The sequence below is a fragment of the Mesocricetus auratus genome, unplaced genomic scaffold (genome assembly GCF_017639785.1).
Source record: "Mesocricetus auratus isolate SY011 unplaced genomic scaffold, BCM_Maur_2.0 Super-Scaffold_100676, whole genome shotgun sequence".
Taxonomy (NCBI): Eukaryota; Metazoa; Chordata; class Mammalia; order Rodentia; family Cricetidae; genus Mesocricetus; species Mesocricetus auratus.
This window is the reverse complement of record NW_024429266.1, coordinates 148,470,346-148,490,193: the sequence shown is the minus strand read 5'-3', so window position 1 is coordinate 148,490,193 and position 19,848 is coordinate 148,470,346. Positions and strand designations below refer to the sequence as shown.

General features: G+C 42.3%; 1 protein-coding gene across 15 annotated transcripts in view; it reads right to left on the bottom strand.

Moving 5' to 3' along the window:
- Positions 1–19,848, bottom strand: part of Aak1 (AP2 associated kinase 1) — a 153,075-nt gene that overhangs the window by 21,079 nt on the left and 112,148 nt on the right. For 6 of the 15 annotated variants that reach the window (XM_040737918.1, XM_040737917.1, XM_040737920.1 and 3 more), the window contains exons 14-18: positions 16,652–16,884; positions 15,361–15,554; positions 13,575–13,679; positions 9,733–9,828; positions 26–127 (exon numbers count right to left, since the gene is read on the bottom strand). In XM_040737918.1, the coding sequence (XP_040593852.1) occupies positions 26–127; positions 9,733–9,828; positions 13,575–13,679; positions 15,361–15,554; positions 16,652–16,884 (730 nt within the window). The remainder of the gene's footprint in view (positions 1–25; positions 128–9,732; positions 9,829–13,574; positions 13,680–15,360; positions 15,555–16,651; positions 16,885–19,848) is intronic. The other 9 variants (XM_021227760.2, XM_005071112.4, XM_021227762.2 and 6 more) reach the window with 7 other exon arrangements.

Sequence of the window (19,848 nt, the reverse complement as noted above, 5' to 3'; positions counted from 1 at the left end):
TTGAAGAAACAGACAGGGATTTTACCAATCACAGCATCAGAGGTGCTGCCGAAAGGATCTGTCATAGGCAAGAGGTCAGGGAGCAGAAGAGAAGTATCAGGAGATTTGAGTCCCTCGATTAGTTTTTCTAGGTTGGGAAAGAGGTAAAGAAAAGGCAAAAAATGCAATGAAATCATAAAGCAAGTGGATCATTTTCTGTTCCATGAAAACACACTTTAGAGCTCCCCACTTTAAAAAGAGGCACCATGAAAACATAGACCAATAGTATCTTGCTAACAATAAGCTTTTCCAGAGCCAGCAAGATGGTTCAGTGGGTAAAAAGTGTTTGCTACCACACATGAAAAACTGAGTTCAATTCCAAGGACCCACCCAGACTTCTACAAGTGACCATCTGACTTCCACATATGCATCACATACATACAAAACAAAATAAATAAATAGATGTAATTTTAAAAAGCCCCTCCCAAGACCTTCCAAATGAGAAGGTTAAAAGGCTACTTCCCCAGGTAAAGCAGAACTCAAGGCTCACCAGGGTGAGGGAGGCCCTTGGGTCTGTTTATTGATTGTTTTCATTTGAAGCATAACATATAATAACCATCACCAATTTTAAATGTGTACAACATGGTGAATGTTGGCAAATTCATACATTCGTGTAATCTCCACTGAAGTAATGATATAGACCATTTCTAACCCTTTCAGACACCTGTACCCTTTACAGTAAATGCTTTCTTTTCAGCACAGACACTGGCAACAACAGGCCTCTCCGTACATATAGTTTTGCCATTTCCAGATTGCCACTTCCCCCCAATTTTTAAATACATGGTCTCATATAGCCCAGGCTGGCCTTGAACTTGTTATGTAGCCAACAACGACAGTGAACTTCTAATCCTCCTGCCTCTACCTCCTTAGTGCTGGGATTGTAGGCACTACATGATGCTAAGATTGAACTCAGAACCTCAAACTTGCTAGGTAAGCACTCTACCAAGGGAGCTAAATTCCAAGCTCCAGATTTTCCATTGTATTTTCTGCCCTTGTTGTTTAGTTGGTTTTGTTTGTTTATTTGTTTTTTAAAGGAAGTTTCAAGCCGGGCAGTAGTGGCACATACCTTTAGTCCCAGCACTTAGGAGGAAGAGGCAGGTGGATCTCTGTGAGTTTGAGGCCAGCCTGGTCTACAAAAGAAGTTCAAGGACAGCCAGAGCTACACAGAGAAACCCTGTCTAAAAAACAAGAGAGAGGCAGGGAGGAGAGTGGGAGGGAGGGAGGAGGAGCCAGTTAGTCTTTGCTGGTGGTTGTGTCAGGGGAGCAGAAGGTGGCAACTGACTTCAGAAGATCTGCCCACCAAAACCCAAGGCACTGGGGGGTGAATCTCGGATAGGAAAGGCCCTGATGGCTTCAGCTCCAGAATGTCTCTTGTTACTGCTGTTTGCAATTGCCATTTTTCTCTGGTATCTGGCATGGTTTGAATGGGTGTGTGGGGAGGTCCCTGCTGCCTTTAATGCAGAGTGACTATCTCATGGACATACCCTGTTCCACTGGGCATTTTTACCTGTGGATTATTATGAAGCTGTACTGTTTAAGTGAAATAAAGACTTTATACAATAACAATGTTAATTTAAATAGATTTTTGATGATTAAATATTATTAATAAATACAGTAAGGGATTATGATAAAGGTTAGTTTAGAGGAAAAAATTAATATAGGCAAATGTAGGATATAGTGTTGACCCCACCCCTGATAAAGTAGAGGCTATAGAGCGTAGAAAATAAGAACAAAGAAGGGTCATGCAGCTGGGACTAACAGTTTCTCTTGAGGAGCCATATAGACTATGGTTTACTTAGGTTAATGATGAAGAAAAACAATTGTGTTCCAGAAGCTAGGCTAGCTCAAGTTGGGAGATGTGTTCCCAGGTTTCAGTGTGTATCATAGCAAAAACGAAGCTTTAAATAATGACTTAAGGTTAGGTTAAGTTAGCCAGGCGTTGATGGTGCATGCCTTTAATCCCAGCACTTGTGAGGCAGAGGCAGGCGGATCTCTGTGAGTTCAAGGCCAGCCTGGTCTACAGAGCAAGTTCCAGGACAGCATCCAAAACAATACAGAGAACCCTCTCTCGAAACCCCCTCCAAAAAGGTTAGGTTTTTGTTAATGGTTTTGAGGTAGAAAATCTTGGGGAACAATTTAAAGTTTAGAAAGGCACAATGAGGGACTCACTGAGGTCAAGTAACAAGAACCATGACAGCCTTGTTGTTATTATTAGCTGATGTGCCTTTCTTGCTAGGATGGGCTGATGATCAAAAGTGATGATTAATCCCTTGTATCCATTTCTGCCCTCAGCTTCCTGACATAAAAAGTATTGATGAATGGGTACACACCCTGAGGATTTAAAGTAGAACTGATTGATTGCTTTTCACATATAAATGTTTAGATTTGTGATTCTTTTAAGAATTTTTATAAGATTACCTTTTGAGTATAATAAAGAGATTAACTCTTTCTTTGTAACTGTAAAATGCAGCTTACCAGTAAAAGAACTGGCTGAGAAAATACCTTGTTTGCTTTTACTCTGTTAATCTATAACAAGCTGCTTGGAATTGAATGTATGTGGATTCTTAGAGATAATTTGTTTTTCACCTGTAATACGCAAAATGTTTAATCATGTAAGGGACATAGGAAATACGATGTTATTTACTTGTATTCATTGTAATCATTCACTTGAAAAATAGAATATAACCACATTGTAATTTTTATACTACTGGGGTAAATAAGCTACAAGGGAACAATTAATGGCACACTGAAGGGATACATCTGGATGGAGGTAAGAAAAGAAACACATGAGAGAGATGATAGAAATACCCTGAAGATGCATGCGTGCGTGCGTGCGTGCGTGAGTGCGTGAGTGCGTGCATGTTTCCCTTTTTTATCGGCCCCACAGAGTTAAGTTTTGCCCTACTTGTGGTCTCCAGAGAATTAAGTTTTACTCCCTCAGCTTTCCCTCAATCCCGACCCACTGAAGGCTGGTCCCCACAGAAGCCGGTTTCTCTTTGCAATCCTGGCTGTCCCAGAATGTGCTATGTAGACCAGGCTAGCCTGAAACTCACAGAGATCTGCCTGCCCATGTTTCCCAACTGCAGTGATTAAAGGCATTTGCAACTACACCTGGGCCAGATTCTCTGATCTGAAAATAGAACCATGCAGCTTTACTTGTGCTGGAGTTCCTACTCTTAGCACAATCCTGACAATCTTCGCAGTTGCAGCCTAGACATAGTAGCAGTGCTACTATGTTGCACTGCTGAGCTGTGTTTCACAGTGTGGAGGTGCCAGTTTTGATCCAGTTCCCAGTTGACAGACATTTATTTTTTTCTATTATTCCTTTGTTAACATTTGCATAGGTATGGATTCATTGTCCTTACTTTTCAACCTATTTTTATTTAAATTTGCACTTAGAAACAGCTTATAATTCAACAAAACCAATTCAGTCTCAGGCAAGACCCTTCACCAATGTCCTGCTGCCTGCTGACCTTCAGACTTACCTATGATTATGGAACAAGCATTTAGAAGCTCCTCACTCAAATATTAAAAGTGAGGTAAAAGCCTAGCATCTTGCTTTTGTTTGTGTTTGTTTTATTTTGGGTCAGAATCTTATTAGCTTTGAACATAAGCACACTAATCGCTGAATGAGTGCCTATCTAAAATTAGTGAGACAAGGTTGATTAGCCCTAAATATACCTAATCTACCTCATCCTACTTCAGGCCTGAGGCACAAACATAACAATATGTCTATGTGACATATTGTGAAGGTGTTTCACTGTTCAAATCCATGAAAAGCCTCTAGAAATCTCTCCATCATCTTCCTGCAGCTGAAGTTCCCATGTTCCAGAAACAGAGGTCACCTTGTAATGAGATCACTCCTAAATGGGAGCAATTACCCCACGATGTAAACTGAGGTTGTCCCTGTCCCCACCCAAGCAGGAATGATCACCTGAGGGGAACCAGATTGGCCCCCCAAGTACTGAAGATGGTGAGCAGCCAGATTACAGTTTGGCCAAGCCTTCTGGCTGGGCACATTCTCACCCTACTCCAGTGTGTCCTCTGTCTGGATCTAAGGCTCATGTCAATGTCCTGATGCTGGGCTGGGAAACCCAACCTCCACCTTCTCAACAAGGCCTCAGCGACTCAAATAATTTGCCTTTTTAAGGGTGAGTGGCAGGACCTAATTTCTTGGGGACACTGTCTACTGCCTACCCCCATCAGACTCCTGGCCTAGGATTCTGGTTACAGCTTCATCTTAGGAGATTCACTTGACCCCCAATTGATAGGTATTTGGGCATGCTTAGGAGGAGTGGTCTTGCTGGAGGAAGTATTTTACTGGATGGTCTTGAAGGTTTCAAAAGACTTGCCATTTTCTCTCTCTGCTTCCCATCTGTGGTTTGACATGTGAGTCCCCAGCTCTCAGAGTCTAGTTCTAGTTGCCATGCCTGCTTGCTGCCATGATCCCTCCCTGCCTTAATAGTAATGAACTCCAACCCTCTGGAACTGTAAGCCCAAAATAAGCTTTCTTCTATGCATTGCCTTGGTCATGATGTTTTATCACAGCAACAAGAAAGTAATCAATACAGTTTTGTGGCTTTTGAAAAGTGTGACTTGCTCAATATAGAGCAAACAAACCCTGTAAGACTAATAATGAGAAATGCTGTTTTTAAATTTTAGTCACTTTATGGAATGAAAGAAACATTGATTACTCTGATGAAATCATTACACACTGTATAAATGAACTGAAATGTCATGCTGAACCTAGTTCATAAACAGGATTACTATCGACCAATTAAGACTAAAAATAGAGCCAGGTATGATGATACAAGCCGGTAGGCTTAGCACTTGGGAAGTAGAGGCAACAGGCTCAAAAATTAAAGGCCAGCTTGGGTTGCAGAAATCTGTCTCAACAAAACACCTAAAATAAAAATAGAAAATAAAAAATAAAATCTAGTCTCAAACACATTCTTTATTTTTAGAAATACTCTTCTTTACATATCCATCTTCCTTTTTCCCTTACCCTCCCATCCTCCCACACTTCCCACCGACCCCCCTAATGATCACTTGGTTGTGTTAATTTGATTTAAACCCCCAAAAGCAAGACTATCTAAATGCTAGCTATGTTTGATATAAACCTTATTTTAAGAAATAAATGAATTTACTGACTTAGCATTCTGAATTAGTACAGCATTTCTAATACCAAGTAAAATAACAAAAGTCTGTTACAGATCAACATGGACTTGAATTATTGCTATTGGGAAGGTAACATAAGGGGGGAAAGGACAGTGTTGTTGGGGACTGTCATCATCTCTGCACTTTCACAATGAGAAATAAATATATTTTAACACACAAAAAAATAAAAAAATAAAATCTAGTCACTCTAAATAGTTCCTAAGAGAACAGACAGTAAACTGCCTGCAGCATCATCAAGTCAGAATCAGAGCAGGCACCATGCCCCGTTCTCACTCCACTTTAGAGATTGTAACTACAGGAAGACAATTTCTAAAATAAGGCACTTACAATGAATGACCTTGAGCTTTTCAATATCACAGGGCATGAACTAGAAATGAAGAAGATATCAAGCCAAAAGGGGAGAGGGCTACCCATTCTGACACACAGCTCCTCTTGCCTGTCTTTTTCAAGAAAAGATAGAGGGTCATACAACCAAGAAGGACTTTCAAAAGCCCTTCAACTCCATGAAGTAGCACTTGTAGGGCAGCTAATATGTGCTCTTTTAGTCTTGTAGAGCTCTAGAATCAAGAGTTCAGAGCCGAAGAGGTAATGTCAGAATTGTTTTCTCAAACCTTTACGTAGGGTGGGAAAGTATGTAAAAGAAATGGTACAGTCTCTCTGAAAGACAGGGTGATGGTTTCTCAAAACTTAAAAATAGAATTACCATATGACCTGGCAAAAGAAGAAAGCCCAGTCACAAAGAGATGCCAGCACTAAGTTCTCAGCAGCAGCATCCACAGAGGGAAGCAGCTCAAGTGCCCATCAAAGGAAAACTAGACAAGCAGCACGTGGTCTTCCACACAGTGGAATACTAACCTTAAAAATGAAGGAAATTAGCTGGGCAGTGGTGGCACACACCTTAATCCAAGCACTCGGGGGACAGAGGCAGGCAGATTTCTAAATTCAAGGCCAGCCTGGTTTACAGAATGAGTTCTAGGACAGTAAAGGCTGTTATAATTTTTAAAAGTAGGACAGGAGAGACTGTAAGCAAGCCACAGTTAAATATTTTCCTTTATAGAGTTGCTGCAGTCGTGGCGTCTTTTCACAGAAACAGAACCCCTAAGACAGGTACTTTGGAAACAAAATAAAAGTCCTACAAACAAACCACATTTCTCTAATGCCCTTTCACCCACAGCCTGATAATTCGTAACCAGAAAGTCTATTTCAGTGGCTCTCAATTGAGTGAAAGTTAAAGGTTGAAAAAGCACAAGTAAGCAAGAGAAAAATATGACTTCATAACTAAGCTTTCCCAGTTGGGAATACAAACCTACAATTGAGGTCAGAAAAGCATTTCTCATCTTTATAGTAAGTTAAAGTTACATAGCAATGCCAAACACAGTTTCAATAGACACTCCTTCATATTTCCAAAGGAAAGTGTTACTATTTCAAGTTTCTAGGATATGCAATTCTGAATTCAAGTGATCAGATCACAGTCATCTAGTACTACATGTCCATGGTGATAACCAGGCTTTTAAGCTCAAATCCATTTTTATACCCCCTAACCAACACCTTCAGTCAAAGGCTTTACCGATTTCAAGTTACAAAACCCAAGGACAAAAGCACTGCCTACAACTTGGGGGATTTGATAAGGAAGAAGAAGGTCTCATTTGCCAGCTCACAGGTAAGGACTTGACATCACTACCACTCACCATTCAGGAGATCTGTAAGATCAAGGAACCTTTTAGAAGAAAAGTCACTCACAAGGCATGGCTTCTATCCACTAAGACTCCTAGATTCTTACCATGGGGACCACAGACAGGGGAAGATAAGCAAACACTGCTCCCTCATGGGGCCTGGTGACTAAAGGGGGCTGAGTACCTGCAGTGTGTTCAGGGGCCAGACACTGAACACGAGCTCTTGGCTCACTGCACATTTCAATTGCTAAAGGAGGGCCTTGAAGGATGAATGGAGCTGGGAGTCTATTGAGCCTCACCACCTCTTTCACCAGGGTCTGGCAACTTGTCGGCACCATGAGCTGTGCCTTCTTTATTCACTCTCAGCATGGGTGGATGGTTTGGGTTCTCACAGGCACAGGTGGGGGCAGGCTGTGAACATCAATCTAGTGTCTAGGAGGTGGGAACAGGAACGGAGGCTGAATGGAGGCTAACAGCCTCAAGTTTAATTTCATCTATCCATCTGACCTGCCAAATATTTAGACCGCCACTATGTGACCCCGCCACTGACAATGAAGCACTGAAGCAGACATCCTAACACGTGTCATGAGAACAAAGCCAGGAGGGATGACTGACGGTGCCTTTATACCACACAGGGCCTCTCTGACACAGGAGTGGAGCTGAAGGAGAAGCTTCCCAGGTGTTAATACAATACTGGCAAGTGCTAAGGCTCCAAGGTAGAAATGAATTTAACTTGTAGAAAGAAAGACAAGACTTAAGTCTGGTTTTGTATTCAGTGATGCAGGAATTCATTTTACATTTTTAGCAAATGAAATTGGCCAAACAGATCAGAAAACAAAACCCTGAAATTCTTTATTAAAACATCTCATATGAATGGATTTTCCACTAAAAACCAAGAGAGATCATAGCTTCCTTGGTGTGGTAGTTTTTGAATGAAAATGGCCCTCATAGGCCCATAGGGAGTGGCTCTATTAGGTGGTGTGGCACCGTTGGAGTAGATGTAACATTTTTGAAGGAAATATGTCACATTGGTTGCTAATTGTTGCTTGATAAATAAAAGACCCAGAGACTGGTTCAAGTTTCAAGCTGAAGATCAGAAAAGCAAAGCAGCTGGTTACTAGCTCTTACTCTACCTCAGAATGAAGGGCAGTCCTAGCTCCACCAAACCTCTCCTCAGTGTGGCTGGAGAATGAATGCTTGACACTGACCATGGAAGACCCTGCTCCTATCTTTTAGACCCCTCTGGTGCTGGGATTAAAGGCATGTGATCCTAGGTGCTGAGATCATCTTTGTGTGAGCTGTTTCTCTTTAGGATTAGACCAATCTTGTGTAGATTTAGGTGGCTTTGCACTCACAGAGATCCACTTATCTCTTAATCCTGAAGCCTAGGATTAAAGGTGTGTACCACCACCTCCTAGCTTCTGGCTACTGGGATTAAAGGTGTGTATCAAAACTGACTGATCTCTATATCTTGAGGCTGACTTTGCTTTCTGAATCCTCAGGCAAGCTTTAACAAATCATAAGTAATATATTACCACACTTAGCTACAGAACCATCTTTCCAGCCCCTCCCTCTCAATCTTGAGGCGGCCGATCAAATATCTTTCACCACTGGGAGAAAAGAAAACCTAAGCAGATTCTGTCAGATGAAGCTCAAGACTTGGAAGACATAAAAATTGGGATGAAGCAAAACAGCTGCCAGATGTTTCTAAGGAGTCAGATTTAGTTGCTTTTCCACAAAAGGAGACCTCACTCACACCATCCACAATTCTGTCCCCTGAAAAGGATACGGGGAAGTGAACAGGAAGCAGCCTTTAGCATCCACCAAGTCCAGATGAGTGCATCCACTCATCATTTTAAAAGTCACTCCAATGGGAACTAACCAGCTTCATTTTCTAGCTGCTTCCTAAGAATCAATAATAGGGACACAGGAAAGATAATGGAACTCCAGTAGTCACTTCCTTCACTGATGGGGAGTCTGGCCCAGAGGCTTCAGGTAATGGCAGAACCCCATATCAACTTTCATTATATATTATTGTATTATAAAGTAATAAAGTACTGACATCAAATGGGAACCAGATGGGTCATCCACAGCTCTACCATCACAGCTGGCAATTACGTATACCTACTCTTTATCATATGTTTATGGTTTCTATTACTGTACTTAAATCATATTGGACTATACATAGGCCTCCCAAATTATCATAAACACAAACCAGATATGGAGGTGCATGCCTATAATCTGGGTACTTGGGAGGTAACAGCAGGAAGATCAATAGCTAAAGGTCATCCTTGGCTACACAGCAAGGTAGAGACCAGCTTGGCTTCAGTGAAAACCTTGTCCACACTCCCCCAAAATATACTAACAATAATTTTATTAAGCATGGTAAAAAAATACTGATATGATTCAGAACACAAGTGGTGTAACCTGAAGTGATTTATTCTTTGTAAGAGTTAGTACCCTCCAAAATAAGTTTGTCTATCTCTTTAAAAATAATTTATCTTTATTTTATGTGCATTGCTATTTTTGCCTGCATATATGTCTATGTGAGAGTATCAGATCTTAGAGTTACCGACAGTTGTTAGCTACCATGTGGGTGCTGAGGATTGAACCTGGGTCTTCTGGTCCAGCAGTCGGTGCTCTTAACCACTGAGTCATTACTCCAGCCCCAAGTTTGTCTATGTTACTAAGAAACTTAAAATATACAACAGCATCCAATTACTGGGACTTAGGATTCAGGTCCTTGCCACCAAGAGCTTAAAGTAGGTCTCCCCAGAGGCCCTGGAGGTCCTGGGATAGAAGACTCAAGCTGCTAGTGCTAAAATGAGTCCTATGTACCTACCTGGAGCATCAGGTACTTGAAGAGGAATGAAAGGATCAGACACACTTAGAAGTGGGATGCCAGAGTCCACAGCCTGCCCACCCTTCCTTTTTTCAGCTGGGTTAGGTGGAGGGGAAAGATCAGGAGAGAAAAATGAGAAAAGCAGAAAATATCAAGTAAATATTGATACATTTGCCATCTATTCATACAAGAGTCAAATAACAGAGAATACACAAATTTAGACAGAAAGGAGGGGGTGAATGGAAATAACCCAACTAATAGAAAAGCACCTATAAGTGCTTTCAAGGGGTTCTGTAACACACCATGAGATGCAGTGAGGTAGATACAGCAGGACAAGCATGTGTTTGAACTTGCCTTTTTTCTCATTTTAGTACTCAGTTTGATAATTAGAATCTCAATCTGAAAGTCAGGTATGGTAATGTACACTGTAGTTTTTGCATTCTAGAAGCTGAGGCCGAAAGATCTATGTACATAGTGAGTCCTGTACCCAGCTTCCACAACAAGCACGCTTTCTGAAACAGCAGCACAGCACCACCCACACCAACACTGTGACCTGAACTATTTGATTTTCTCTTGCACCCTGCTAGAGTTTGCATTTGAGATGCCCGCCAAAGTCCTGCAATGGTTATAGTTAACTGTCAACTTGCATAACCTAGAATCACCTGGAAGATGGGCATCAGACATGTCTGTGGAGGAATATCTTGATTATATAATTAAGGTGGGAAAACCTACCCTGACTGTGAGTGGCGCCACTTCTTTGGCCCGGCCCTGGACTGAGTGAAAAGGAGAGTAAGCTACACACTAGCATCCCTGTAAGATGCTGCAGCAGTTGTGAAGTGGGTGTGCTTCTTCTTAATTTTTTTTTATCTCTGATCTATTTGGTATGTGTCCATGTACATGTATGCATGTGGAGGTCAGAACACTTGGAGGTTGGTTCTCTCCTTCCATCATGTGTTTTCTAGGGATAAAATTCAGGTAATTACATTTGGTAGCAAGTCCCCTTACCTACGCCCCTTTACATATTTTTCTTTTCTTTATTATGGTATGTGTACAGTGTGTTGTGGGGTGTGTGTATATATGTGGGTGTGTGTATGTATGTGTATGTGTATGTCTGTGGTGTGTCTGTGCAGGCATGTGTGTGTATGTGTGATGTGTCTGTGTAGGCATATGTGTACAGTGTGTGTGTGTATGTGTGATGTGCCTGTGTGTATGATGTGTTCGTGTGTGTGATGTGTCTGCAGACATGTGTGTACAGTGTGTTTGTGGAGTCAGTTATCTTCTTCCATCTTCAGGTTCCAGGATGGAACCCAGTTTTCCAGACTTTCATGGCAAGCACCTGTATGTGCTGGCCATCTTCCCAGCCTGCAGGGTACACTCTTTGACATTATTCTGTCCACCCTGAATCTTATCTCTTCTGACAGCAGTTGACTTGACTCTTCCTTCCCAGCTTACTTCCCTCTGAGAGTTTGATCCCCCAGTTTTTTGCTCTCTCCCTATTTTTTATGATCCTATGTTCTTTTGACAGATTCCATCACTGTCACAAGAGCCATACCTATGTCCTATCCAATGGCAGTTCCTCAGGGTCAACAAAGTATAGTCTGTGACATAGGATAATGTGAAAGGCAAAGATGGCATCATTAGATGAACTAGCAACACCCCAGGACCTGCTGCTTCACTCACACTCATAGCTGGTACTACTTCCACTGCAGAAACCACCAACATGAAGGAATCCAGACCCTGAAGCCCTGATGTGAGAACAAGGGCATATTTGGCCCTTCCTTGGGCTGGCAGGGGCTGATCCTAGGCAGATCAGATCTATAAGCGTCAATGGCAGCAGGGAGAGACTGGGGTATGGAGGTCCTGAAGTGACAGGAAGTACAGGGAGCTACAGTGGTAGCCTCACCAAGGTAGATCAGCGTAGGAAAGTGTCTTAATGTTTCTACTGCTGTGATGAAACATCATGACAAAGAGCAAGTTGAGAAGAAAAGGGCTTATTTGGTTTAAACTTCAGCATTGCTGTTCATCACTGAAAGAAGACAGGAACTCAAAATAGAGCAGAATCCTGGATGCAGAGGTCATGGAGGGCAGCTGTTTACTGGCTAGCTTCCATGGCTTGCTTAGACTGCCTTCTTATAGAACCCAGGATGAACAGCCCAGGGATGGTACCACCCAAAATGGGCTGGTCCCTCCTGCACTGATCACTAAATGAGAAAATGCCTTACAGCTGGATCTTACCAAGGCCTTTCTTCAGCTGAGGTTCCTTCCTCGGATGACTCGCTAGCTTGTGCCAAGTTGACACACAAAACCATTCAGTACAGAAAGTGTAGCAAGGGTGCAGGAGCTTAGGAGGCACCTGCCACCATGTGGGTTTTGAGGCTCAAACTCAGGTGGTTCTGCTTGGTGGTAAGTGCCTTTATCCACTGAGCCACCTCACTATCCCATGCCAGACTTTGTTGGTGGTGCATGCCTTTAATCCCAGCACTTGGGAGGCAGAGGCAGGCGGATCTCTGTGAGTTCAAGGCCAGCCTGCTCTACAGAGCGAGTTCCATTACAGCCTCTAAAACAATACAGAGAAACCCTGTCTCGAAAAACCAAAAAAAAAAAAAAAAGAGAAGAAACAGATAAGCAGGTTTTAAAATATACAGATGGACATCACAGCATCACAATCTTAAACCAAAACCTAAAATTGTACAAACTTGTGGTCACATGTATTTTGGTGAGGAAGATGTATAAACTTCATTAGATTCACAAAGATGTCTGTGACCCTACAAAAGTTCAGTGCAGACTGTGCACTGTGGTGGTTTGAATGAGAACAGCCCCATAGGCACATACATTTGAATGCTCAGTCCCCAATTGGTGAAACTGTTGCGAAGGCTTAGGAAGTGCGGCTTTTTTTTGGAGAAGGTGTGTCACTGATGGTGGACTTGGAAGTTTCAAAAGTCACTCCAGGCTCAGTGTTTCTCTGCCACTGCTTACAGATCAGGATGTAAAACATTTAGTTACTGCTTCAGGAACATGCCTGTCTTCTTCCCACCATGATAACCATGGACTAACCCTATAAAACTGTAAGCAAGTCTCCAATCAAATTCCTTTTTGTATAAGAGTTGTCTTGATCATGATGTCTCTTCACAACAATAGAACAGTGACTAAGGCATACATCAAGATGAAGTTACTATGTTATATCTAGGTGATGAGATCATGGATGATCTGGATTGTTTCTATACAAATCTGTAACTTTTATATGATAAATACGGATAATTTTTTACTAACAATGAGGAAACCAAGTCTCAATGCTTTGATTTTTAAAAATGCACGTGTACATATTTAAATAGACTAGTAAAATATCAAGTATAATACAGTTTCTAAATCTTAGACTATTTTTTTTTCCAGACAGGGTTTCTCTGTATTGTTTTGGAGGCTATCGGTCCAGCCCAGCCTCGAACTCACAGAGATCCGCCTGCCTCTGCCTCCCGAGTGCTGGGATTAAAGGTGTGCGCCACCACCGCCCGGCTTTTCTTAGACTATTTTAAGTCATCCCAAAGGCCCTAAGAAATAACAAAACCTTGCCAGAGCACCGATCATTAAATTAGAAATTTCTACATAACGCACATCCTGAACTAGGTTGGGCGATTCCTACATATTCACCAGATCACTCCATCACTTGAGTTCAAAGTGATTTTAGATGGTTCCTAAATGTTTTTTTTACTGGACAACTACTGAATGAAGCAAAGTGATGAGTTACTATCAGAAGCTGGGTTCTTTGTATGCTAGAGCTCTCCATTCAGTGGAAACCTGAAGGTAACAACAGTGAGCTTCAGGTCTCAGGCATGTGTCACACTCACCAGTTCCAGCAGAAAATGAGGACGTGGCAAAAGCATCTCCTTGCGTTGACTGGAAGCCTGGGATCAAACTCTCTGCGGAGCCACCAAGCTTCTCAGGAAGCTTTCCTAGAGGGACAAAATACCACTTGGTTCATCCTTGTAGATTCCTGGGTACATAGACACATAGTAAGGTGAAGAACACTCTGGTTTGACTCTTCTTACCACATTTATGGCAAAACCTTTACCACCAAAAAGTCCTTGTCTGTGCTGATGCTCAAGACCGTTTTCCAAGCTGATGGAATGGCAGTAAGAGAACTGCTGAAGGCTATGAAGAACAAGTATAACAGCAGGACTACATGAAAGCTGACAACCAGACCAAAATCAAAAATAGGCAAAAGAGTTAAAAAAATCCAAAAAAAAAAACCTCCTCTGGGGCAGGACCAGAGAGAAGAGATGGTTCATCAGTTCAGAGTCCATACTCTTGTGCTTCCAGAGTACCAAAGTTCAATCCCCAGTACCTACATCAGGCAGCGCACAACTGCCTGTAACTCAACCTCCAGGGATCTGATGTATCTGATTTCTATGCACCTGCACTCAGATGCACATAGTACATATGGACATACACATACACATAATTTAAAAACAAAATATTTTTTTATTTTATTTAATTTATTATGTATACAGAGTTCCACTTGCATGTACACCTGCAGGCCAGAAGAGGGCACCAGATTCATTATAGATGGATGTAAGGCACCATGTGGTGGCTGGGAATTGAACTCAGGACCTCTGGAAGAGCAGTCAATGCTCCTAGCCTCTAAGCCATCTCTCCAGCCCCTAAAAATAAGATCTTAATAAAAGAACCCAATAGCTCATTAATTAGACACAAATATACTAATTTTCAATAATGCATGAAAAAAAATTCTGTTTACAGCACAGAATAAGAAGTGGCAAAGAAAACAATGAAAAGGGCTTGTTAAAGAAAGTCAAACCCTATACTCTGTCTTCTATTTAAAGGGCTGAACCAATCAGCTTTAATCGTAGCACTCAGAAGGCAGAGGGGCAAGTGGATCTCTGTGAATTTAAGGCCATCCTGGTCTACATAGGGAGTTCCAGACCAGCCAGGCTACATAGTGAGATACTGTCTCAAAATAAAATAAAATGGTAAAAAGTATCATTTTAAACATTGCTGTAAAGGAAATCAGTTCATAACATTCATCGGCTCTGCTCATTCTTTTGATCTGTGTTTTTCTCCAACTCAACCTTGGAGAGATTTCCCAGAAGTCTGTGTGGTATGTGTATGTTTGCCTGGTCTGTGTGGATGCACCTGTGTCTGGCTATAGGTATTTTGGATAGAGCCACACTCCTAATTAAATAATCTCCTTTTGATGGTCAGTCAACATGACATAGACTGTTATCAGGACCCAGCATCCTGTGAGGCACACCCTCAGCTACTCTTTCTAGGGCAAGCCTATTGAGGATGAGTGGGACATTTACACTTCTGGAAGCAATCACTCAGTTCCATGAAATTGTCCCAGTTTATGCCACTAAATCTTTTCTAAGTTTCTCCTCTATGCTCACACAGTCCCTCCTGCCTCTCACAGTTGGTCAGCATTTAAGAAAGAATTAGTGCTCTGGAAAACATGAAGATGAAAATCAGTCTGCAAAAATCAACCTGTCCTTTTCAAGACAGGTCCATGCTGACCTTTCCCAAGCATATCCCCCTACAGCTACAGCTAAGACACAGACACACTCAAGTTTAGTCTCAGTCAACTTGTAGCCAAGGACAGAAAAGACTCAGCTTGCTCACCTTCCCCAAGCTTGGCAAAGTCCTTGTTCAGCAACTCTTCAGCTGTGAGTTTGGAGAAGTTGTCATCATCAAAAGGGTTCCATGTTGAACCTTCTGAAGCACTGGAGACATTCTGCTGTGAGGTCCGTGGAGAGCCTGAGGGAGTGGTGGTTGCAGACCTGGGAAAGTTTCCCCCAAGGGTGAGGGACAAGAAACTATAAAAATGCAGAAGGGTCCAAACAATTTTCTCTTACTTATAGCACCAATTCCTTTCTCAATCAAACCATCATTTTCCACAGTGTTTTCTAAAGGACGTCCCATAGAAACTGAAAAGTCTAGTCTTTACAAATACTGTTTCCTTCACTTGAGCTCTCATGAAATCCTGCAGTTTGCCTGTCTCTTGCAAGGCCCTCAGGTTAGGATCCTCAGCAACCTATCCTGAAGTCCATGGATGTAGCACAAGCAACCCTTGCTAGGGCTGATTCCCAGGCCTATCTCAGGTGGTGCTGACCTTTAGGATCTAGAGTGTATATTACTAAACTATCATCACATGTTCAGAATGTTGTTCAGTGGTGGAGTCACTCTATCACAAAGAAAAATTAACAGTCACCACTAACTAACTTTGTATGCCGAGATCACCTACTGTTCCTCACGTCTCTCTTGGATTAAACATGTTTAACTTTAGAGGGCATGGCTTCAAGGAAGCTACGGATCTAAAATGACACTGACTTAACAATGGTCACCAAGACTGACTTTATGTGAAGTACAGAACCAGAAACCCTACCAGATTCATGAAGGTTAGCTAAGCATCTGTCTTTGGAATTCACAAGCCAGGTTGGCCAGACACACTAACACTTCATGCTAAACTATGTGAAGTATGCTTTTAAAAAAAGTCCTAGACAAAATACTGCATGAGAGGAAACAACAAAGTCTGACATGGAGCTAAGGAGTCAAAGCACATCCTCTATGAGAGGGGGAAGCAGCAGCTCCAAAGATGAGCCAAGTCACCTGAATAGACAACACTTGCTGAAGTAGCCACCTCCAAGTGTTGCAGGTCCAATGAGTCGCTGTCAGTACAGGGGTACTTGGTCAAAGGGTTTAGAAAACACTACAGAGCACAGAACAGAAGGGAGAATGGAAACTGAAAAGACAGGATCTGTACCGTGCCCACACTGTGGGCACGTTCGTGGTCTCTTATTAAATATAGACATGCACTGGCACAAACATACTTCCACACCTCCACAAACGTATGCAAAGATCATACAGCAGCAACCCAGAGCAGACCTTGCCCACGTGGTAAGAGCAAACATACTTAGATTTATTAAGACTGGCCTCAGCTGCAGCAGCCTGGAGCAGCTGGGTTGATTTGCTGGCAGGAACCCCAAAGACTGCACTGTGTGTTACATCGCTGAGAATCCTCCTGTGCCCAGCACGTTGGGTTTTGGGGGATGATGGAGGAGTGAGAGATCCAACTTTCTGACCCTGGATGGTTGGAGGTGGAGTTGTCTGAACCTTTGGCTGTTGTCTTGCTGGAGCTTGAATCTGCTAGGGAGACAGGAGTGCAAACCTTCATTATGAACAAACAAAACAGAAGAGGAGGAAACAGAAAAGAAAAACAAATCAACAACCAAGTATAATAACACCTCATTTGTTCATAAAAGATTTGAATGGCTATGATTATCAACAGCACTAGGAAGAAAACCAAGGCATCAACCATCTGAGCTGCATCAGAAACTAACATCGCCAAGGAACTGCCTGGTTCTTATACACACTCAGTTTCCATTAGCTTCAATACACAAGTGAACCAGATGTAATGGAGCTACCAGTCTAGGACTGTAGAAGCCATATTCAGCCTGAAGACCTAGAAGATCTGAGGACAAACAGCACCTCATCAGGAATGCTTCCACAGGACAGGCAATAGATTCTACATTCTATTACACCTAGAAGAGAAGACATACTTCAGCCAAGATGCTTTGGAGCACGACAGTTTCTGCTGAGAGTTGTGGACTCCACCTACACTAAGTAGAGTGAATCAGACAATCCCAGGGTGACTGAAAAACATGGTAGTTCTTGTTTAATGTTGTTAAAGGCCTTCATTTCACTGATGGGAACTTTTCCGTTTCAACCCCACAGCAAAAGTGCATCATTGGCTTAATAGGATTTACTTGCTCAAATCTTCCTTGAGAAATGGCACTGAAGATCAGTAGAAAATACAGTGAGACAGAAGAAAAGTCTTAATTATAATTATGCTAATAGAAGGACTCTTGAGAAGTAGTCCACAGAACAATAAACAAGTGGGAATGTAGTTATGACCATGTAGGTGGTCCTTAGCACAAGTCAGTATCAAGCAAAACAATTTTAAAAGCATTCAGAATGTCACCTAAGCCCTTTCCTTAGTTTTGCTAATCTGGAAATAAAAAGTCTAGATACTGAGTACCTCAGGGACTTAACTATCCCTTCCTTCCAATCCCTTCCCTCAACTGAGAGCTACCTCTCCATACTGAAGCTCAGCTCCTATGTTGTGTCTCTGAAGACAGACATCAAGAATTTAAGAAAACAGGGCATAAAGCTCAGTGGGTCAGGATGCTTACAGCAAAGAAGAGTGTCCTCATGTTGTCCTTAGGAGTTGGAATTTTTTTGAGGCACACTAACTACCTGTGTCTGTATGCCAACCACCACACCAACAAGATGAATGACAGTACAACTATTAAGGTTCTACTGGCAACCAAACTAAGCCAGGAAGGATGACAGCCCACCAGGAAGCAGAGAGCTCTGTGAAGGTCAGAGCATTGGCACTGCATCTTCCTTTGGGAGCAGAGAGCTACATCTGAATGCCAGTATCCACACAGGTCACTGTGGACTGGCTTATCTCATTGGAAAGGGTATTTTACAGTTTTGATGGATTCTGAAGAAGCATCCCCCCTATTGAGAGAACACTGTCTCTTTTCTTACATATCCTGCAAATGCAGCACACCTAACAGACACCTCCAGTGGGAGGATTCTTCCTCTGACAGGTGAGCAATGTACACTGAGCCACAGCAAGAGTTGATCATCTCTAATCTGAAAACCTGAAATCCTTAAGACTCCAAAAACCAACACTTTTGAGCCCTGACATGATGCCACATTGGAAACTTCTACAACTTACTCCATGTAGCAGGTCACAGCACAAAGGCAAAATACCATATACAATTATTTCACTGTGCAAGTGCCTATGAAATAATTTAATTTTTTCTATTGATCTGGATTTCACCTCCAAGATCTCTCCTTGTATATAAGTATGCCAAACTCTCAGGTACTTTTCGGTCCCAAGCACTATGGACAAGGAACTCTCAATCTGTAATACATAGTATCTCCATCCATCAGCTGCTTTGATAGCAATTCCACAGGGCAAGTTTAAGAACATTGAGAATCAAAGAAAACAAGTGGAAACAGACCTTACACAACAAATACAAGAACCTTCATTTCCGAGAGAGAAGAGGATCTTTATTTAGTCCACTAGGGCTAATAGGTCAACAAAGGTCATTTCATCACTTGTCCATAGAACCTGACTATGGCTGGGACCCTTCTGCATCACAGAGTCTCCTCCGCCAAAGGGGCAAAGAGTCAAGAGATCTTGGTGAGTGACATTAATCTGTGCTTGGGAAGTGGAGACAGATAGATCTCTAAGGATTCAAGACCAGACTGGTCTACACAACAAGCTCCAAGCCAGAATAGACTACACAGTGAGACCCAGTCTCAAAATAAATACATTAAATTAAAAAAATTAAAAAGGGGCACCAAGGAGAGGTACACCATAGAAGAAATAAAAGGGTGGAGTCTAGTGTCCATTTTTGTCAGAGAGGTTTTTAAAAGTATTTTAATTGTGTGCGTGTGTGCGTGCGCGCCTCCTCAGGTGCCTGAGGAGACCAGAGGCATGGGATCCTTTTAGAGCTTAAGTTTCATATAGCTGCTAGTTGCCCAACATGGGTGCTGGGAACAGAAGCTGAGTCCTCTGCAAGAGCAGGAAGATGTGTAAACACTACCTCACGGGCATTTTTTTATATGCCAACACAGACTTCAGTTGGCTTCCACCTCGTGTCCATCACCCAGGGCACAGAGCTCAGTGCTGACTCATCCAGGACTATGAGAAGGCTGAGGCTGACCTTGTTAGAGTAGGTGCAACCTTGTTGGAGGAATTGTGTTACTGTGGCTTTGAGGTTTCAAAAGCCCAAGCCAGGTTCAATGGCTCTCTCTTCCTGCTGCCTGCAGAGCCAAATGTACAACTCTCAGCTTGGCCCTGAAAAAGGAACAGGGACCAGCTCAGCTTCCAAGTCCCTGGTTGTTCAGTAGTAGCACTGACCAAGACATAGAATCACTTTTTCCACCAGCATAACTTCAGTGTGAAAAATAAGGTTCTTTGTAAATAGTCTAGACATATTCTTTCGATCTCTACTTTCTACAGAATACCGTACACTTGGATCTGTCAAGAAAAAGTGAAATATTCTAGCAACTAGGGTAGGGGAGCATCGT